The sequence below is a fragment of the Protopterus annectens genome, chromosome 2.part0, assembly GCF_019279795.1.
Source record: "Protopterus annectens isolate FY-2018-M chromosome 2.part0, PAN1.0, whole genome shotgun sequence".
Classification (NCBI taxonomy): domain Eukaryota; kingdom Metazoa; phylum Chordata; order Ceratodontiformes; family Protopteridae; genus Protopterus; species Protopterus annectens.
In genome coordinates this window covers 831,157,599-831,180,925 of record NC_056728.1, presented here as the reverse complement: position 1 = coordinate 831,180,925, position 23,327 = coordinate 831,157,599, and the positions used below count along the sequence as shown (strand labels likewise).

At 41.8% G+C, this 23,327-nt stretch overlaps 1 protein-coding gene across 2 annotated transcripts in view; it reads right to left on the bottom strand.

Annotated features, from left to right (window-relative positions):
• The window catches only part of CDC37L1 (cell division cycle 37 like 1), a 684,318-nt gene that overhangs the window by 573,983 nt on the left and 87,008 nt on the right, over window positions 1-23,327 (bottom strand). For both annotated transcript variants that reach the window (XM_044061102.1, XM_044061103.1), the window contains exon 2: window positions 17,601-17,879. In XM_044061102.1, coding sequence (XP_043917037.1) covers window positions 17,601-17,879 — 279 coding nt within the window. The remainder of the gene's footprint in view (window positions 1-17,600; window positions 17,880-23,327) is intronic.

Here is a 23,327-nt window from a genome sequence, read left to right as displayed (position 1 = left end):
ACCGGCACTTGCGAACTGCTTTTGCTTCGGGCACCGCGCAGCAAGAAAGACTGAAGAAAATGGTGTCGGTTGCATCTTTTATACCCCTGGCACTGACGTCAGGGAAGAGGCGACAGCAACCGACGCCGGACCTAGACTTTGGAATTCTGGCCAACTTTAGGGTAGCCTGCCAGCAGGATAACCCTAGAGTAATGACTGTAACAGTGAAACACGATGAACATCTGTACTATACAAATATTCAGTCCAAGCATCAAAACAACCAACATAAATTCTGTCCTCCATCAATCAGCTTATCCATCCAGGCCACACCCCTACCCCATCACTGAATATCAAAAACACATAAGAAAGCATAGCATCCCACTTTAACTTATTTTTCATAAACTCCATCCTCTCACTCATAAAAAAAAACAAAAATAGCCTGCAACAAATCACCCTCCCTACTATCACCGATTCACCTACCTCACTCTCTCTCAAACTCATCCAAACAAGTACAATAAAGAAATTGCTAAGCCAACTGAAATCCACAACCCTTGTTCTTGAAAGACTACCTCAAATTAGCAGCTGAAGTCATCTACTACCCAGTTTCAATACTGATCAATAGATCCATCACCGAACAGTATGTACCTAAAATCTGGAAAACCTCCTATGTAATCCCACTCCACAAAGGAGGCTCCTCACTAGAACTATCCAACTATAGGCCAATATTTATACTATTCCATCTTTCTAAAATCTTAGAAAAGTGCATCCACTCTCAACTGATGCAACACCTATCATCTAACAAGTTCCTTTCTCACGCACAACAGGGATTTCGACCAGGCCATAGTACCACCACAGCACTGCTCAAATTTACCAGTACTGTCAACCAACTAAAAAACAATGGCCAAATGGTTGCCTCAATATTTCTTGACATGTCAAAGGCATTTGAGACGGGTGTCCCATGAACAATTCCTACATGAGCTTGCATCACTTGACATATACAGAAACAGTTGGTTCCAAAATTACCTATCTGACCGCTATCAAATCAGTCAAATGGCAAGATAACCTCTCCTCCCCATTTCAGCAAGTGTTCCACAAGGCTCAGTTCTTGGGCATCTGCTCTTCACAGTTCTGACCAATAACCTACACAAAGCTACTAACTTTGCTTCCATCATACAATATGCAGAGGACTCCACTGTCATCTGCATTGCAACTACTGTAAAACTACAAGACAATACTCGAACATCTTTTATTGCCATTGAGTATTTCTTAGAAAAATACCAGCTCATCCTTAATCCCAACAAAAACAAACTAATGCTGTTCCCTAACCAATGCCACAAACTCCACCAACCATGACTTTGCAATCACCTCATCCAATCACAGTCTAATTAAAACCACCTCAGAAACCAAGCTACTAGGTATTATTCTAGATAAGTTAAAATTTGACAGAAGTACATCTCATGCCATCGAAAAGGCCCACATTAAATTGGGTTCCCTTTACAGAATAAAACCTTTCTTAAACTCTTCCAGACGAGCTATTGCCAGGACCCACCTACTATCCACTTTATTCTGCGCCTCCTCTACATTTACTAACCTCAAAAAAATTAGACTTAAGCAAACCTGAATTATGCTACCATAAGATAGCCAGATTTGCTGCTAACCTGCCAGACAGAATCCATCATTGTCTTGCACTGAAACAACTCAAATGGCTAGAGCTGCCCAACCTACTAACCCTAAACCAACTTACCAGAGCCCATTCCATAGTTTACCTACCTGACAAATATCCATCCCTACAGGACCTAGTACAAACTCACCTCAATAGCAGTACTCTACGATCCTCAAAAAAATTACTACTCAAAGTTACAAAATCCAACAACACTTTGGAGACTCACTATATTCTGACTATGTAACTAAATCATGGAACTCCACCCCCAGAACATACTAAACAGCAAACCTAACACATTTCAAAAAACTGCTAAAGTCCCACCTAAATGACAACTGGTCATCCTCCTGCACCTCACTAGGCTAAACCCATTCTCCCCTCACGCTCTCTCTTCCTATTCTCTACTCTCACTATAGCTCTATGCTTACAGAATACCTTACTTGCTGCCATCCTCACCCTCTCTCTTCCTACTCTCCACTTTCATTATATCTTTATTTGCTTACTGATCCCATGCAATTACAAGTATATCAACATTAAGCATAACAATTTAAAGTACCAAACAGGTATATCTGAGACGCTACTCCATTGTATATTAAGCTGTTGCATCTCGGAGACATCACTCCACCGAATGATTTCTTGTTACTAACTATAACTGTCAAAATGTGTTACTAAGTGATCCTGGTAACTTTATTACTAACAAACTGTTATATAGGTTACTATGTGATGTGATGTATTACCATCACTTCTCTGATTGTTTCACTACTGTTTAAAATACTGACTTATGTGCGGCTTTTCTCCCTAGGCCTCTGCTGAAAATGGGCAAATTTGGCCAGTCGGACTTCCCTGGTAAACAAATGTTAAATAAATAAATAAATAAAAATAAATAGGGAAAAGTACAAAAGCTCATAAAGAATAGAGGGAGGAGTAGGAAGGACCAGCACAGCCCCCCAGGAACCAATGAAGGGTGGCTCTATCAAAATCAGCTCTAGCCCTGGATATCATATCCAACTTACAGTGCTTGGTGAAAGTATGCACAGAGGTCCAAGTAGCTGCCTCAAGAATACAGTTAGTAACTAAACCCTTAGAAAAAAAGCACCAGAAGAAGCCACAGCTCTAGTAGAATGAGCCTTGACCAAAGAAAGAAGGCTCTTGCCATGAAAAGTATAAAAATGGCTTTAGATATCCAAGAAGAAACAGCTTGCTTGGAAATGCCCAATTCCAAAGACCTAGGATAAAAGGAAACAAAAAGATGATCAGATTTGCAGAAAGCTTTGGTTTTATCCAAATAAAATCTGAGCCGTCTATGCACACTCAAACTGTGCAAAACCTTCTCACTCACAGTTTGCAGAGAAGGGATAAAAGTGGGCAAATGAATACACTGATTTGGAGACAACTCATTCACCACTTTGGGCATAAAGGAAGGATCAGTACAAAGGGACACCTTGTCCTTATGCAAAACTAAAAAAGGGGGAACAGCCATAAGGACTTGATGCTCAGACACCTGTCTGGCAAAAATAAGGGCCAAAAAAAGAACAGTATTTCAAAAACAATGCTGCAAGGAAGCTGAAGCCGAAGACTCAAAAGGAAACTGAGCCAATTTCTCCAATACAAAATTAAGGCCCCAGGAAGGACAGGCAAGCTTCCTGGGATGTCTAATATGAAGGGTGCCTTTAAGAAATTATTTAATCTCAAATCTAGAGGCTAAAGGGGTGCTAGAGGCAGACAAGCAGAATAGCTAACAAGTGGGCTTTAACAGAAGAATATGCTAACCCAGCATTGAGCAATACACACAGATAAGCTAGAACCAAAGGAACATCCACAGAAACTGGAACACGTTTACGAGAAAGACACCAAACAGAAAATCTTTTCCATTTGGGCAAGTAGGATTTCCTAGTAGTGGATTTCTTGGCCTCCTGCAGGACCCGAAACATGTTCTCATTAAAAAAAAAAAAAAAAAAAGTGTCTATATGAAATCAAAATCCTATGGCCCAATGTCAATTGAAGAGTGGACAGGTGGGGAAGGAAGAGATATCCCTTGTCTTGCGTGAGTTGGCCCACCCTGTGAGATAACTTGTGACGACTGTCCTTGCCTAAATGCAGAAGAGGGAACCAATGTCTGGGCCAAAAGGGGGTTACCAACAAGATTTTGGGAGCATCCTATTATCTTGAACAGGACATTTAGAATGACAGGAAGGAGGGGGAAGGCAAAGAAACATCCCCTTCCAGAAAAATGAGAGAGCGTCCACTTTCCAGACCACAGGACATGGGATTCTGGCATAAAAAAAGAGGAAGTTGTCTGTTCAGAGGGGAGGCAAACAGATCTACTTAAGGAGTACCCCACTGGTGGACAATGTACAGAAACACATCCCTGTGAAGCATCCACTCATGGGATTGTAATCAACCTGCTCAGACAGTCTGCCATAATGCTCTGACCCAAGGGAATGTAAACTTCTTGAAGAGTCACTTGATACTGGACAGCTAGCTCTCACACTTAGAAGTGCTAGCCTGCACAGGAGATAAGATTTTGTCCCCTCTTGCTTGTTTGACATACCACCAACTGTAGTATTGTCCGTTAGTACCTTGATGGGCCCAGGAATGAAAAGAGGATAAAATGCTTGAGGAGCCAACGGAAGAGCTCTCATCTCTTTGAAACTGATGTGGTCTTTCTTTTCTTGATGCAACCAGAGGCCCTGCACTATAGCCGAAGGAAGCCCCCCCCCCCCCCATCCCGTGTCTGAAGCATCTGTGAACAGCTCCTGAGAGGAAAGTGGAGGTTGAAAAGGAAGCTCTGGATGAGTGACAACTGCCAAATCCACCCCTGAATTTTCAGCTTGAGGCATAAAAGAGGGACTATGAAAAGGATGAGAGTGCTGAAGCCAAACTGACTTTAGAAACCACTGAGTGGCTAGAGGGAACACAGGAATGCTGAAGGCCATGAAATCCAGAGCTCTTGGAAACTGCCTGGCCATAGCCGAGGCCAGAGGAATGAATGAAGGCAATGCGAATTAAGGCCTTGGAAGGAGGCAAGGATGCCAGCACTGGAACAGTCTGGATTCTGAAGGAGTCAGGAAGGCCTTTTGATAATTTATAGGGAACCCCAGGCTTTGCAGAAGAGAGATGGCAAAATGAAGGTGTTGCAGTAGAATCTCTGGAAAGGATGCCTGAAAAAAAACGGTTGCCTAAGCAGGGAAAGACCTGCAACCCCCCTTAGCCTGCAAAAGACAAACATAGGAGTGAGGCATTTGGTTAATGCCCTGGGGCCGTAGAGGCCAAAGGGCAAAGCAGAAAAAAAACTGAAAATGCCAGGAAGCAATAGAGAAATGTAAAAAATTCCTGAAAGGGGGTGAGTAGGGACATGAAGATAATCATCCTTGAGGGCAAAGGAAACAAGAAAAGCCTGAGGAAACAAGGTCTGAAGGGACAACATCTACAAGGAAGGAAACTTCAGAAAGGGATTTAAAAGACAGAAATCCAGAATAGAACTCCAAGTGCCTTCTTTCCTGGGAACCAAGAACATTCTGTAATAAAACCCCTTCCCCTCTTTGAGAAACTGGAACTTCCGGAAGAGCTCCCAGAGTCAGGAGACCCCAAATCGCCTCTGGAAAAAAAAGTCAATTGTGATTGAGGGGGTTGAGGAATGCTCGTGGGGGTGGGGGTTTCCAGACATGTAATACCCTTGGCGAATGACGGAAAGAACCCAGGAATCTTGAATTTTTGCCCAAACAGAAAGAGAGGAAAAGATGAAGAGAAACAGGACTGTGGCTGAGTAGTACAGGATAGTCAGACAGCACCTGATTTTTCAGGAAACAGATTTCTACATAGTAGTAGGCTGGGCAGCTTTAGCAAGTTGAGTCTTTTTTCTACCCTTCTTACATTTGAGAGGAGGTGAGACTGCCTATGAACAAAGGCTGGCTTATTAGGGTAATTCCTCTGGAATTTAGGCACGGGAGAAACAAAAATATGTTTCAGCTCTAACGCCTTACCCGTTTTTTTCCTGTAAAGACTTCAGCAGCAGCTCCAAACAAATGCTTGTTGTCCAGAGGAGCATCCATCAACTTAGCCTTCATATCATCAGTCAGAGATTGAAGCCAAAACTATGAATAACTCCTCTTCACAGAGACAAAGGCAGTAGCCCTAGAAGAAGCATTTGCTGCATCATAGGTGCACTTAATAGAATGGTGAGACACCTGAAAGGAAGTCCCTAACAACAGGGGACAGAAGTCTTCCCCACAGAATCAGGAAGGTCAGAAATAACCTAATAGGGGCGAGAAAGAATAGCCAAAATATACCTAGTCATACAGGTGTGATAACTGACATCACAGAAAACAAGGGTAGCCAAGATATACACCTTCTTATCTTACCCAGCCTTTCCATACCTCTGTTGTCTTATCAGAAGGAAGCAGCTTTGTAGAAGGCAGTAACTTAGATGGCATGTCAGATGCCACAGACACCACAGAAGGGTCAGCAGATGGGACACCTACAGAGAAATTTTAAATCATCATGTACCTTATAAAACCTATTAGGTTTCTTAGGGGCACGGGACTGGGAATCAGGAGCCTGTGACACAGTAGAGAAAGCATCCAACAAGGCAGCCAAAACAGGAGGAACAGCAGAAGGTCTAGGAAAATCCATTTGCAGAAGCTCATAATGCTTTTTCTGAACCTCAGAAACCTGGACACAATCCCACTTAAAAACAAATTGCATTTGCATCATTCTGGAAATTGTGTCCCCAAAGGAAATCTCCTCAAAATGAGTGTCAGGGCTAATGGACTCCTCCTCAAAATGACAATCCAATGCAGAAGGGATCTGGGAAGAATAAGCAAGGGATTAATCATCAGAATCCCTCTCCTCCTCAGAGGAATCCTGATCCTCCTCAGAGGAATCCTGATCCCTAGGGTTTTTAAGAGGAGTAGAAGACCAAGGGAGAGCTGTAACAGAAACTCCTTGAGGGGGGCGTCAAGGCCATAAGGGCACTGAACAATGCCAGAGTGAAATTCTGCAAGTTCTGCCAGTCACTCTGAGGGCCTTTGGGAGCAAGAGAAACAGGTGTTTTTTGTTTCTTTAAATTGATGCCAGCCTTATGAAATGTAGAAGGCTCAGACCCTATATGCCACTCTACAGTAATAGCCGGAACCTTTTCCCTAACCAAAATCTGAGGAACACCCCTAGGCTCTTCAGTAATAAATCAGCCGCAGGTCCCCTTGAATATCAATAGCGGATGTCTGCAAACTCTACAGGGACATAAGTGATGTCAGAGCCACCCCGGTCTCTGTAGTGGTTGCGGCACAAGAATCCAACAAAAGAGCTGGGTGATCCTCCAGACTTTCACAAGTCTCGAGAGATGTCCAGCAGAGGTGGCACTGCTGAAGAAACAGACCTAGCTTTCTTGGCCTTTTTCTTCATGGACAGCTGACCCTAGGAACAGAAATTTCCTTCCATAACGTCTTTCACTAAAGGTTTAAGATGCTACTTCTCTAAATATATGGCTAATGAGGAAAGCTGACTACAGTGTGCGTCTTTGGGGCAAAAGCTGACTACAGTGTACGTCTTCTGGGCAAAAGCTTGACAAACAGAACAGGATGTATGGTTGTGGGAAGCACAGAGACAAAATAAAATACTGCTCATGAAGATCTTTATGGAGAATCTGTCTCCCACATAGGCATTTACCCTTTCTGGATGACGAATGCCACAAGCAACACAACAAAAAAAGATAAGAGCAAAACACCCCAACAGGACACTTATCTGAAAAAAACGGCTTGGTGAACCAGTAAATGAAGCAAGCGTTTAGACTAATGATAAAAGATGACATTCGGACTGGAGGCAAAGTTGTTCAAGAGGATGGTATGTCTAGATGTCACCTTTGCTCCCCACATACAGTGTAAAGCATATACTTGTGACACATGGCGTATCATTAGCAACCGGATGTCAGGACACCCTTGGCAGGGGATCGCTCTGGTAAGGTAAACTGAAACAGTGAAATGGAAGGATATACTAAGTTACTCAGAGCAGATTTTTTCCTCACAAGAAGAAAATGCAAATAATACATTCCTCATAACTTGCACAATTTATCATAACAAAGCTAACATACAAGCCTGCCCATTCAAAATTCTGAAAATAAAAGTTGCAGAACTATACACTTTTTCCTTGTACCTATCAATTTCCCGTAAAAGAACACTCTACCTTAGAACTCAAAAAACATTTTTTCATTGTATCTTGGTTTTCGGAGCTACTTTAATGCCTCAAAACTCAGTGTGTTTCTTTTACAATTTTAATGCACTTCCCATAAAATGGCAGGTCATGCCATTAAAGGTAGAATGGCAGGAATGTGAAGCACCATTATCTAAAACACCTTCTGCAACAGAGCTACTTCTACATTTCCCTGAATGAGCCTCATTTATGTGTCTGCCAGAGCTTGTTCTATGCTATAAATAGCCATTAGCTCTTTAGAAGGTGGAAGTGAGTTCCATTATTTGGCAAGGGTGAAGGAATTGAGGAGTTGACCACCAGGTAAGGTGGGCTTTTCTAATTTTAGACGTAGATGATTTTCAAATCCTGCTGGGTTGGTACTGGCTGAGTAATGTCGAAAGAGTATGACAGCCTGTGGGTCTGTAGATTATTTTGTGTGCTGTAGTTAGTTGGGTGAATGACAGATGGTGAGGGAGTTCCAGCCAGCCTAATTGTTTCAGTGAGTTACAGTGGTGGGATGAGAACTTGGCCTTGGTGGCAAATTTGGCTATTCGGTTGTAACACATTTGGATTTTGCAGAATTTTGGATATTAGTTAGAAGAGGGGTGCCATAAAGGTAAGAGGGTAATAAAAATGTGGTTGCAAGGGTTTCTAGTACAGAGGCTAAGAATGTTTTGGTGCCTGTAGAGCATACAGTGGTTTTGGTGTATTTTTATGATGTAATTGTTTATGTGTAGATCAAAGTTAAGGTTTTTATCTTTAATCATGCCTAGTGGTTTAATGTGTGGGATAACTTCTATAGTGGTACTGTCTTGGACTTGTATAGTAAAGAGTTTCTTTATAAAGGGAAGTGGTTTTCTTAGGGGTAAAAAACACTAGTTGGATTTAGGGAAAGATTGTTAAGCATCCAAGATTCAAAAGAGGTGAGGGCATTCTGGGTGATTTGCTGGAGTTCAGAGCTGGAATTTACAGTGCATATTATTGTAGAGTCATTAGCATACTAGATTACTGAGCACTATGTGAGAGTGGAGTAAAAGTTGTTAATAAAGATGGAAAATAAGACAGGACCAAGTATGGAGCTTTGGGGTACCCCTGTGGAAGTACCGAGGAAGTAAGATTGTTGCCACTTGGTAGATTGCTGCCTACTGGAGAGATAACTATTGAACCACTGCAGGGTAGATGGGGAAGAGTGGAGGGTGGATAGTGTGGGAAATATACCAAAAGCTTCGGAGAGGTCTGGGAAAAGAAGTGATTATTCTGCCAGAAACCCATGCCCAGCTAACTGTATCTAGGAAGGAAAGGAGGGTAGCAGTGGTGCTGTGTCCTGGTTTGAAACCATGCTTAGTGGGTGATGGAATTTGGTTTTCAAGCAGGTGGTTGAAGAGTTCGGCAAGGATGCATTCTTCCACTATTTTAGAGAGGGGTGAGGGAATGCTATGGGCTGAAAGTTTGTGGTGTCTGTGTTGGTGCCGCCTTTGCATAAGGGGAGAATGTATACTTTTTTCCAGATGTATGGGACTAGGGATTCTTTAATCTATCTCTTAATGAGTATGCTGATGGACTAAGCTACAGAGGATGCAGCTAGCCACAGTACAAGGTTTTAGCTTATGTAAAAGTTTTTTTTATGGTGGCAGTGGGTATGGGGGAGAATTTTAGGTTGAAGTCGAGGGTAAGATTGTTTTTGGCATGATCTGGTCATCATGCTATCTTGATTGGGATGGTGCTATCTATAAGAAAGGTGGTGGTTAGGTTAGCTATGGGTGTCGATGAAGTAGGAATTGAAAAGGGTGTCACAGCATTTTTCTTTCCTTTATTTACCATTTCTGCATATGTAAAAAGTTACTGCTCATACCACCATTACCCTGTTTCTGGAGCATCCCTTTAAAACTAGCTACTCCCCTGGCCAAGCATACCCCCTCTATTCCAGATTCATCTGGCAGCACCTTCCTGCTTAGCTCTTCCAGCACCATCCACTTCAGTACTCTAGCTTATGTTCTCATCAGCATTTGGGCATCGCAATGGTGCAGTGGTTAACGCTGTCATCTCACAGCAAGAGGTTCTCCGGTTCAATTCTCGGCTGGGGTGCTTCTGTGTGGAGTTTGCATGTTCTCCCTGCATTCGCATGGGTTTCCTTCGGGTACTCCGGTTTCCTCCCACATTCTAAAGACATGCTTCTGGAGCATTTCTCCCCGGGCCTCCGTTGAAAACAGGCTCTATGGAACCTAGTCGGACTTTTCCAGTCAACAAATGTTAAATAAAATAAAAAATAAAATTGGACTCATTTCAAATAATTTCCATCAAGAGAAAAATTTCTAGACCGCTTCCCCTAAATCTGCAACAGTGGTTTCTCTTACAGAATCTGTTTGTGATATTCAGAACTGCACACTTACCCTGCTTTCTCCTTTCCTCTTTCATATTGGAATTCTCCAAGCACTTGTGACACCCCTATGGCACCACCTAGTGCTCAATAAGAGTAGGGAAAGTTCCCAGTTACTGTGGCCAAATTTCCCCCTGAAAGTGAGGCCAGTGGCCTAGTAGAGCTAACTTGGTCAAAGCTTCTGCTTATCAGTAACGAGTACTGGGAATATGTAGCTAGTAAGAGTCATTCTTACTCAAACCTTATTAAACTTGTAAAAGAAGCAGTCCAAGACCACATCACTTACCTGATGAATGGACTGTGCAACTGCAATCTCTCCCCACCTCTGCTGACCTGCTTTCATCAGACTATCTTGGGCAGCAACAAATTTCACATTTCAGTTTCCCCAATTCCATTAAACTGACCAGGACCACAGACATACCGGCTACATAGCTCCCAGCAATTACTGCACTTGTCTGCAGTGATTGACTCCAGCTTGCAGGAGGTGTTTTACAAAATTATAATTCATAGTGTTGCCTGTTCACCAATTTGTACATTAAGCTTTTAGTCAGCAACTTCACTGTTTTTCTACTCCGCTCCTCCCTGAAGTGAATCTATGCAGGTCATCCAGTATAAGCAAACCTCTCTTCACACCATGTATCCCCTCTACCTCCACCCCCTCCAAGCAATTACGATCGTCTCTTGTCATTTAAGTGCTAAACTGTGACATATCACCTCTAGCTCTTTGTCTTTAGTCTCCTGTATTTATCTTTACCATTTTCCGCCTGCAACATGCTGTGGTCAGTTACGCTCCACTATCCAATGGGGGGGGGGGGGGGGTAAGTAAGCTAACCATATTTCTGCACTGCTATTTTGTGCAATTCATTTAAAATGCTGCAAGGTGTTTCAAGGCGTGATAGATAACACTTGAATTATGTTTGCTTCTGGATAAACTGTGGGCAGTTATACCAAAGAGTGTGAAAGTTCTTGCTGTACTGCACGGAGTTTTTAAGTCAACTGCTAAACATTTGCTCAGGCTAAAACAATTGCTACTGAATTTTACCCAAGCATTTTCTCAGCTTGAACTACTGCCAAATACATACCTCACATATTTAAGCTGCATTTTTTCATAATAGATATTTCAATACTCTACTTTATTCTCAAATCTGGATTTACGGTTCTCTCGACTCCACTAACCTTTTATTCCTTTCTTTAATCGGTCCTTTACTCCTCCCATTAAAAAGTGAATTGCTGCTACCATTTTACAGCATTCCTTGGTTTCAATCTTCTTTTACTTTCCTTTGTAAGAATCCCATTCCCCTTTGACCAACCCATACTTAATGGTTTCTCAGTACTGCTAACTAACATCTGGAATTGCTTCATTCTTTTAACAACTCCCATCTCTGCTTTGACTCTTCTCACTTCATAGGCATTATAGCCATATTGGATTCCTTCACATGCTAGAGGAAGCGCTTGGAATTACCCCCATCCCCAAAAATCACCACTTATCTTTATTGTACAGTTTCGTGAATTACCATTTGTAAACTCATTTTATAATAGTAAGAAAGCTTTGATACTCTGTGAAAGTTTAGCACACATTTTATAACAAGGTCCTAATTATCAGCCATGACTGCTGGAGTATGAAGGCAGTAACATATGCTCTTACACTCAAAGCTTTAATGAACTTCTAATAAAAGTAATCCATGATCATAACACATCCAATGGATAAACTAAGCAATTGTACACTTTTCACTCTGTTGTCCTGCTTTCACTGCACTCTCTCGGGCAACAATAAATTTCAGTTGCCCGACTCAATTTAAACTGACCAGGACTACAGATGTGCAAGTTATGCAGCTTCTAGTCATTACTGCACACACCTATAGCGACTGACTCCATCTTACAAGCCATGTTGCCTGCTTCACTCTCCTCATTAACCTTACCAGTCTAACATTCTGTCCCACACACGAAAATGTGCATTCACTAGCAAAACCAGCAATACTTTCCAGTCTAGCTTCCATAAACATTCACCATAAACACATTCTACTGTGCACAACTAATTCCCTCACCATAAAACTTCAACAACAGACAAAGCCATTCTAATACTCATTATCAATGCCACATTTAAAATAACCCTCCTCTCCATCCACAAACTTCAGACTCCCATGTTTCCTGTATCCTTATCACTGCATACAGCATTTCCAGTAAACTGAACCAAATAAATTATCTTCCTTTCCTCCCATAACCCCGACATTACAGATACTGTTTGTAACTGTCCAAAATGTGCCAACCTTTACACCACCAGCACACGTTATAGGTTCATAGAAGGTTACTAGGTCAGTGGCCAGAGAGCCCTTACAATCCTAGCCATATCTATCCGGAGTCGTCCCAATTGTCTGTGGTTAGGGGAGTGAAGTTCCCAGAGGTAAGGGTCTATGGTAGTCAATGACTTCCTCTATCCAGAAGGGACATGGGCACCAACCTAGGAGTGAATTTGCGATCACCCATGCATCGATCTAGGTTACATTTGAAGTGGGTCACGGAGGGGCTAGGTTTCACATGAATTGGAAGCTTGTTGCAGAGAAGTGGCAGTCTCTGGGAGATCTTTCTCTCCAGCATTACCTGTTCATGTCAGAAGCTAGGTTAAGATCCCCGTAGCAAGTGACCCTTGTGCAGTTTGATTTATGAAGGTGTAGTATTTCCATCACAACCGGGTCAAAGACTGCCCTATAAGTCAGGCACAGGTCACCCCTTAGCAACCTATAGCAGACTGAATATAGTGACATCGCTTTCAGTTTTTCCGCAAAAGACTTGTTTTTGTGTACCCTGTAATTTCTTGGTGAGAAACATCTGTGGCCTCTCTAATTGTTGCAAGTGTCTGGTGAGGTACATGCAAAAGGCAGCACTGTACTCAGTTACTGGTCTGATGAGGGACAACTAGGTGTGATGCGTTTACTTATAAGATGCCCCATACAGAAGAATTTCCTTACTACCGTGGCTATGTGGTGGTCAAAGTTCAGGTTGCTAACAACCAGAGTACCCAGAGCACATACCACTGGGTCTACACTTCGTTGCTTTGTATAATGTAATTATCAGAGATGTCAGCTTTCTCAAATGGAATAATAATGCATTTTTTGCATTTAGCTTTAATCCATGCCTTTGTCACCAATCATTTGTCTGCATTAACCATGTCTGCAGTATATTTATATCACTGGGGGGGATGTGATTGCTCCCAATTTGCAATCACTGGCAAACTTGGTCAGCCACAGGCCATCCACATTTGCCTGGACTTCTGAGAAATAAATTCCAAACATTAAGGGGCCAAGCACAGAACCCTGTGGTACGCCACTGGTGACTGTTGCTCTGCTAGAGGTAAAGTCACCCAGTCTGACAGTATGTGTCCTTTGGTGAGCCAGTTGGCTACTCATCTGGTAATGTAGGGGATAATTCCCAATTGGGAGAGTTTCTCTAGAATACCAGAGTAGGGGATTGTATCAAATGCCTTGGCTAGGTCGAGATAGGTGGTATGCACTCTTTCCCTCATCCAGGACTCTTTCTCAAACAAGTCAACCATGTTTAACAGCCATGATCTACCTTTAACAAATCCAAACTGGTTTATGTCCAGAGTTTCAGGATTCATTATGGACCTTCTTAAAAAGGACATAGATATTCTTTCCATGGCTCTACAAATGAGGCTAGTCAAGCTTATGGGCTTATAATTCCCAGGGTTGGTTGATGGTCCCCCTTTTGTGCAGATGGAATACTGTTGCTATTCTCCATTTTGCCAAACATAGCCAGTTCACAAGCTGTGGTTAAAAAGGGAACGAAGTGGGTCTGCTGGTTATGTTTAAGTTGTTTTAAAAGGCCTTGTTCTTGGCCTTGGAGAGTGCAGAGATAACCTGTTCTTTTGAAACACCTGTTCCTTTGAGAGCATAGGCTGAGGAATGGTGGCAGGTATACTTTGAGGGATGACTGGAGGGGACAGGGGGTGAACTTTGCTCCAAATATGTCAACTAGCATGTTGGCTATTAGCTCTGGTTGAGTACAGGTGGTGCCATCCACAACCAGTTCAGTTCATAGCTGGGTATATTCCCCTTTAGATTGTGGATGTAGTTAAAGAATGCTTTGTGATTATCCTTAGCTTGGAAGGCTATTTTTGCTTCATAATTAATTTTGGAGGGATTGACGATATCACCAATATGTTTAGGGATTTATTCCTGTGCTGAGCCAGTTCCCTCTTGTTCTTGGGCATTAGTTTATTCTTCTTGTTGTACAGCCCATTTATACTAGGGGTCCACCAGGGTGGTTTGTTCTTCTGACAAGACCTGATTTTAATCTGTTCAGGTACAGCCGATCCTATAAAACTGCTTACAACTCTGCATAGGAGCCCTTGTTATCTGCATTTAAGGGGGCTTTGAAACTTCTTATACCATCACTAAGTAGGACGCAATTTGTCTCTGAAAAATCCGTAAGCTTTTTTGAGCTTGATGGGGTACATGTTTTTATAAATGCATCGAACCAGACTAATTTATGGTCCAATCCTACCAGGGAGGACATCACACAGTGGAGGTGCAATGCACTCCCATGTTAGTGAGTACTACGTCCAGGACCTTCGAGTCTCTTGTGGGTGTGCTAACTAGTTGTTCCAGAGCATTTGCATTGACAAATTCTAGGAACCTTGGAACCAGCAGGTTTCCCAGTCGATGGTAGGATAAGTAAAATCACCAAGGAGTAAGGCGTTGGGCTGCATGGCAAGTGACTCCATGAAGTCCAGGTATACGGTATGCTTCTCCTGTTTCACAGTGGTGGGGCTATAGCTAGTTATGTGGTAGAAGGATTTGCCTATATTTAATTGGATATGGAGTAGCTCAAGAGAGTCATACAGTTTGACCAATCTCGAGGTGTACTTATTGTTAACGAAGATGGATATACCTCCTCCTCTGGTTCTTCTTTGCGCAGTTTGTGGTCTGAATGTACATAAGGCATTGTAGCCCTGCATGACCAGGGTGCTTTGCATGCCTTTTGAACCATGTCTCTGTGACTGCACACACATCAGCATCTTCCAAAGTGAGAAGTTCTTCCAAGGAGTGCAGTTTAAGTAGCAGTACCTTGAGTTTATCTAAAGAGGATTTTTGTTATGTTGGGAGGCTGGTTATTTTGATGCTACCTAAAAAAAAAAAAAAAAAAAAAAAAAAAAAACAATAGGGGGTGGCTAATGCCTTTGCCAGTATCCAAAAGCCTAGAGGAAACAAGTGCAGACCATCTCTGGCAAAGCAGTGTGGCCTGTCAACCATGTCTTCCTAGGCTGACAGAAATTGGATCCCCTTGGACTAACACCAGAAGCTAAACCAATTGTTTAAGTCATTCATTTCTTTTTTGTTTGTATTGTGGCATCATAACAACCATGGATACATCTCCCAAGACCACCCTATCCACTCCAACTCCCATAAAAAACGCTATACTATACAAACCACTTTTTCTCTATTGAAACTCCCACCAGAAAAGCTACGATCCACCTTATGGACATTAAAACTCCTCCACGCCAATCAAACTGCACTTACCACCCAGCAGGCCACAACACTCGAAAGGTCTCTCAAGTACTAGCCTCACACTCTCTCAACTGCTAACATTTCTTAAATCCATCACCCCTGGACTGACTCTCACTACCAAGAAGTGGATCTGAAAAATAACCACGTAAACTGTATATTTCCTCTCATTACTGTTGAGATGGGTCGATATTAGATGATCGAACTTTCAAAAGTTCAACTGTCATACAGTCGACACCATATGATCGAATCTTTGAAAGTTTGAACATTTTAATGGAGATTTCCCTTTTCTGCACTGTAGTGTGATCTTGGAGTTGGTATATTTAAAGAGCAGGGGTGTGGGGGGGTGCATGGGGGGCTTGCCCCCCTGCTTAAAACATTCAGGTAGGTTGTGTAGTTTTTTTTTTTTATTAGATTTTTGAACTTTTTAAAGTTCGATCATATGGTGTCGACCATATGATAGTCGAACTTTTGAAAGTTCGATTATCTAATATAGACCCGTTGAGACACCTACTGTTGCGTACTGTTGCTTTCTGTTCTCCTCTGATACATACAGCTTACTGCCTCTTAGTTTCACTTTCTTTATAAACCATTTCACTGAGGCAGTAACTAATAATGGTCAGTTGTGATCAGTGTACTGCCCAGGTAAAGAAATGTGAAATAAAAGAAAATGCTAAAACATTTTAATAATTTACAGAAAAAAATTTTTGAAACTGAGATAGTATTGCAGTAACTCCAGTGGGGAAAGAGCCCCCCGCCCAAGCTTTCAAGCACAAAATGCATCTGTTTGAAGTTATACCCCAAAGTTAATTTGCTTTATCCACTGAGCAGTGTTCTTATGCTGGCACTTAAACCACTTGCTAGCAATAAAACTGCAATACAAATGTAGGTTAGCTCAGTTTTATAAAGAGCCAGGAGATCTTTTATTATATGGAAGAAAAATGATACATACACAAACAATAACTACCCTTCCAAACCAATGTAATTGACCATTAACTCAGTGAAGAGGACTGGATATGCTAGCCATCATTCAGCATGGCTGAGCAGGACTACAGCTGGTGGTCAAGAAAGAGGTTTCCAAGAAACAGTACCGATAATCCTATTCCAGATTCCCTGGTAAAGCAGTATATTGCATATACAGCAAGTCAACATAAAGATTTAAAAAAAAAATGAAGACCTGGCACAAGACAAATCATCACATTACAATTTTGGAGAATAGAATCTATTAGGCAGGCTAATGCAACTTAGTGGTTGGCTTTAAGGGTTAACTGACTGATGTCCTTTTGCCTCATTTTTTAGAGGTTGGGAACATACAGGAGTAAATGCACTGCAAGTCTGACACTGGGTGACAACGTAGGGCAAGACAGCCAAGGAGGAACAGATTCATGGTAATGCTGGCAGTCCTCTGCACTGGAGTGCAAGTGAGGGAACACATACATCAGACCTACTCCAAAATACTGCACACACGGGCAGATAAGGCAAATGGAAAGAAGGTGGTACCTCTCCCCTCAGCAGTGATGAAGGCTAACAGAAATAGCACTACTCTAACAGAGAAGGCCCCATCTCCAAAATAGGGAAGGTTAACTGGTAGGTTAGATACTGAAGATGAACCCAAAACTAATCAAGTCAAGGGAACAATAAAAAAAGAATTCAGTAGTGTGTGTCATTGAACGATAGAATAGCGTTTAATCTAAAAAGGTGAGAAAAAGAAAGACACACACACACACACACACACCAAATAAGGCATGCAACAAAGGGGATAAAGATGTTACCAACCCTCTTCAAGAATCTATTGCAGATAATGACAAACTCTTGAGCATTAAGAAAGACATTACACACAATCACTGGTGATGCTAGTGTTAACATATAGTCACACCTTATTAAACACATCCTTGTTAGAACAGACTTCCTCCGGATTCATTTCTTGCTGCCAGAGAGTTTCTTCTTTATGCAGCCAATCTTCTTCTTCCTGTTTCAGTTCCAAACATTCCATCTGTGCTTTTGCATGTTCTTGTTCCACAGACTCTGAGCTATGCAGCTCTAAGCAACAGAGTTTCTGTTGGGCATCTGCCAAATCCCAGCTGCACACCATCGGATTCCTCTTTAAAGATGGAGCTTGTCTCCAAATCCATGAATCTGGTTCATTTTCTAAAACCTGCAAAGCCAAAACAATATTTTAACCAGTTTTCCACACATTTAAATGTTACAAACAGCAACATTAATTTCCAGAACATGACATTCTGGTCAGACACACAACTGTTCTACTAAATGTACACTGCATACTTGAATTCGTGCGTCAGTTATGCAAGCTGAACACAAAATTCACTGGCAGCTTTCCATAACTTTCCATGCAGACCCTAAAGAGAATTATAGCACTAAATAGCAATTTATCTTTCTACCAATGAAGATGTAGTTTAAATAATTCTGCAACTAAGCTGTGTTTTCACAGTACGTACCAAGTGTCAAAACAGCTCACATATTTTATCTGAAGTTGTTGTTCTTCTTTCGGCTTTTCCCGGTTAGGGGTCACCACAGCGGAACTCCGGTCCGCTAATGACTGGCAGTAGATTTTTACAGTGCCGAGGTGCCAGCTCGACGCCCAACCTTCAACGAAGGCACACCCATTTATGCATGTCTTTTGAATGCCACTCGACCGTGGGGAGGACATGCAGACTCCACACAGAAGGCGCTCCAGCCGAGAACCGAGCGGGAGAACCTCTTGCTGTGAGGAGACAACGCTACCGCTGCACCACCGCAGTTACCCATATTTTACAAAACAAAATAAAAAGTGCAAAAATTTGAAAATTCTTCAACTCCTTCACACTGGTTGCCAAGTTATACGAACACCCAAAAGCAGCATTGCTGCAGCTGGTGCACAAGACTGTTTTCACCTAAAATCCATGCAGTGGTGATTAAAAATGCACATTAGACTCCTTAATGTATTTGTTTTAATTACAAAGTAAACTATTTGTTGTATAAAACAAGGGTGTGGCCAAGAAGGCTAATACAGCAGCAATTGGTGAAAGCTCTGTGACTGAAAACTTCTCTGACAGAAAATATAATAAAAAAAAATAATTTTAATTTGGAAATATATTTTATTCATTAATAGTCAGAAAAAAGATTTATAACTTCAAGTTCTTCCAAACCTGTATTTTTTCTGTCAGAATTTCAACTGCTTGGTTAAGAGAGAAGAAACTTCAACATGAGCCACTCAAGAAATGGTACTCAGGATTCTTATCTTAAAAAAAAAAGACAGCCAGTCACGAATATGTAGTATGCATTAGTACTTAACATGGCCAAATTGGATACCAAAACAGAAAGTTCCAAATAAGTGTTCAGAAAGAAGATGGAATGCTTAGAAATTCTTATGAAACAACAAAGTGCACAAACCAGCAATCTGGAAGAGGCTTTAAATAATCATGAAGGGAGAATAACTGATGGGGAGTCTCAGGCTGAATTTATTTTAAAGCAAAATAACTAGCACATGGATAAAAATTGATGATTAAGAAAATAGATGAAATAACATTAGAGTTTATGATATACCTGAAAAGTATGAGGGAAACAATGTAATAAACTTAACCTGGCTACATAAAACATTAAATCTACCTGAATCACTCTCTTTTGGAACTGAAAGGACACATAGATCCCCAAGAGCACATTCAAAGAAGGAAACACAATTATGATTGAACATGGTGCTAAGTTATGTCCAGTTTAAAACAGATCAAATATTAAAAACAGCATGGCCCGGTCCACTTATTAAAACAGGTGAACATGTAGTCAGATTTAACAATGATTATTTCACTAAAGTAATGAGTAAAAGAAAATCCTGCTTACCACTGATAAAGGAACTTAAAGAATGATATTAAAGCTACTTTGATGTTTCTTGCAAAGATCAAATAATTTGAAGGAATTAAAACATTTGACACACTAGAAGAGATATCCACTTATGTTAACAAAAATAAAACCCTTAATACTGAAGAAATGGATTAGAACAATACACCCCTCAGGAGACAAAGAAAAGGTGAGCCAGATTCCTGGAAAACTGTTTCTAAAATTAATAAATAAAAAAAAAAAAGTTTAAAAACAAGTGACTTATTTTCCAATTATTGTTTCAGAAATAAAAGTCCTGTAGATTTACCCTGCAAGTAAAAGGTTTGTAATGGACTTTAAGCTTCAAAACATATTTAAGTATGTATTTACATTTTAGGTTAAAACATTTTTCATAAGGAACATAACTGGTTACTTCTATTGTTTTACTATAGTTAAATTAAAAGACAATGGGCCAGATTCAGGACGCCTCCGTGTAAGAGTTATAACTCTTACACGGAGGCTGCAGTGAAACTGTGTGATGTCAGCATGTCATGCATATGCATGAGGTGCATGAGGCATGCTGAATCACACTAGTAACTCTTACACGGTCCGTGTAAGAGAGTAGGGGGCGTGTCAGTAGGCTAAGCCCTGCAAGCGGACACGCCCGAAGACTAGAATGGCTGAAAGTAAACAGCCACGAGAGGCCATGGAAATGTGCATAAACACACTACACAACACATGCCCCGATAGACCATCACTGTATAAAGTGAAGAGATGTAATAAAATTAAATTAAAACCTTTTTTTTTTTAAAACCCCGTAAATGTTTGCTACTGTGTGCGCCCGTGTGCTACTAGCGCAATCACAGTTAGCAATCAGTGGAAAAGGATATAAGAACTAAATATGCAAAGTAAGCCAAGAAGTAATAGCTTAGCGGTAGAGTTGCCGGCCTAAGAGTAGGCAGGCAGGGTTCGAGCCCCCACAACAACCTTTTTTTTCTTTTGTAAATAAGCACTAAAAAGCCCCCTGACAGTATTGTACACATGTAAATGTATTCCCTTTTGTAAAATGGAATGAAACGGAGCATATATTCTGAAGTAACACAATAACAAAAATAGTCAGAAATGTACTGATAGCTAAGCTGCTGTGAGACGGAGTGCCCGTAGCTGAGTAGTATTTAAAAAGCTGCAAACTGCGTGCCTGTTGCTAGGCATCGGTTTAACAGAGTGAAACTGTTTGCAACTAGCTGTGCTTAGCTGAACATGTGTGTCACTAGCCAATTAAGGTTTATCCCAGTGCACACCGTTTGCACGGCGCTCCCACAAGCTAACTGCCAGTGCGCATGCGTTAGCTCAGCATAAACGGCGCAGACCTGGTTTTAAGTGCTTAAAAGTGCTTTTGGCATGTTTGATTGACAGGTCTCAACTCATTTCTGTCAGGAAAATCAAAAATCAGTTGCCAGATTCGAACTCAGGATACCATGCACTAGAGTCAAGGTACTAAACCACTAAGCCATGACAGCAATACCTAGAAATGCAGAAATAGCATATATATGGGATAAAATCCAGAATGGAGCATGATAAAGCATTTTCAGTGAAGTAGATACAATTCCAAAACGGCCAATCAGAGAAATGTGTGGGAAAATCGGCATATATAAGCCCCATAGGCGGAATACACAGCAGAAACGATTGTAGATCAGAGCTGCAGTCAGAATGAGTGGAGTAGGTGAGGGCGTTGCTTTCGAGCACAGCGTTGGGCGTTGAGGAGTCCAGATACATGGTCTGGCTCCTTGTCCATCATCACGAGGCCCAACTCATGCAGGGCCAGGTCTCATGGGGAGCATATAGGGCAGAGGCATGGGACCAGTTGGCTCGTGATCTGACCAGTGCTACTGGCATTCCACGCACTGGTGAGCAGGTCCGTCACCACCATGCGGACTTGAAACGACGCAAGCAAGACCAGTTGTCGAATGGATCCAGGAGGCCCGGGATATGCCCAACGCCCACTACTGAGTAAGTTACATTTTACTTATGTATGTAAGGATTTCAACTAGCTGATACCATGGAGATGTGTAGTCCAATATTACTTCTTTTGTATTACAGCTGCAGGTGTCCGCTCTATGAATCGCGAGATGCATGCCCGTAGGCTGGTGCGGATCGCCACCGTGCAGGTTAGTAACCCCACCCAGTACTTGTAAATAAATATTATACTGTAGCATGTATCAGAACACTGCAGTGTATTGATTAAAAGTAATATAATGTGCAAGCAAGATTTGAAAGTCTGCAGGTATGGCTGCAACAAGTTCATCAGTATGCAAGTGTAACTGGAAATATAATTGATAGAATTAAACAGTGCTGTAATACAGATGTCCCACCATTAATTAAATATAGTGTAACCTGCAGTAGTCTCAAGAGTACAGCTTCAGAATCTGAGGTAGTCACATGTGAGATATATCCCCTGTTGAAATGCTGAATCATGACAGAAGTGAGGCTGTTGGAAAGTGTTTGAATCACCACTAGTCTAACATGTGAACAAAGCCTAGAAGTAGCAACCTGAACTGTGAATTTGCAGGAAGTGTGAGACTGACAGAAAGGGTCATGTATGAATAAATAAAGTAGTAATAACCCCGGAATATATTAGCCCCAGTGTGTTTCTAAAGAACTAAATGCATGTGGGAAGTACAACTTAATATACCAAACTGATTTCAGTGTGTCAGAATCTGGAATGTCTAGCCAAATGCTGTATATGGTGATCACAGTAAACAATTTGCAGATAGAATGAATGATTATCTGACAGACTAAACAGCCATAGTTGTCCCCTGTCCTGTCGTCAAAGTGTAGCAGGATGATGTATCTGATCAAATTCAAAATAAGTAGGATAGTGATGTATTTGTAACAGGTGTAGCTTGACAGTCAAATAAAATTTATTTTGAAACATCAGCCTCAACTTAATTGTGTACCTATTATAAATGTAAATCAATGTGTAACATATGAATGTGTCATCACTTTCTATCTCCGCCCAACCCTATAATTCCATATAACAACAACAACTAAATAATGGTATGTGAACATTTCATTAATCATGGACATTTGTCCGTTTCAAAAATATATGCATGTCTGTTCGTGCATGTGCCCTGTTCATACCTGCAAATCTGATGGCCTGTTGCCATTAATCAACCCTGCATGTTGTTTGACTGTGTATTTCTGTTCAAATAATGCATATGATATTGATATGCCCCTTGTTCAATGGTGTTAATATCTGGGTGTTTGTTTGATGGGAATACTAATGCATGCTGTTACAACTAATCTGAATGGAATACAATGCCACTAACCCAAACTAACATAACTACTCACAAACCTAGAACGCTTGGGAAGGTAGGTCCCAGCGGACCCACCTCTCCCACCTCATCTGGTGACTGCACCTGGCACTAGTGCCCAGGCGGACCCTCCGGTGGCCCTGTGCCACCTTCGGGTGGAAGCGCTGCAGGGGATGGGGCCCGTCCCCCTCTGCAAGTGTGGCCGGAGGTTCGTCCACTCACCCTCCGGTGTCCGGTCTGTGGTGCGAAGGGAGATCCAAGACACTGTTCTTGGGCCCCCGCCAGCTCGAGGCTCGTGTGGCACAGCTAACGCCCCGGCCGTTGCCCGCCTACACAGCCCCAGCACAGCCCGTCCTGGGCTGTGAAGGAACAGTGGCAACTGCCTATGGGTGGGGATATCAGTTCCACTGTTGCCATCTGTGGGCTCATGCATCTTGGAAATCCCAACCTCCGTCCCAGTCAATTGTGTAACCCCCACG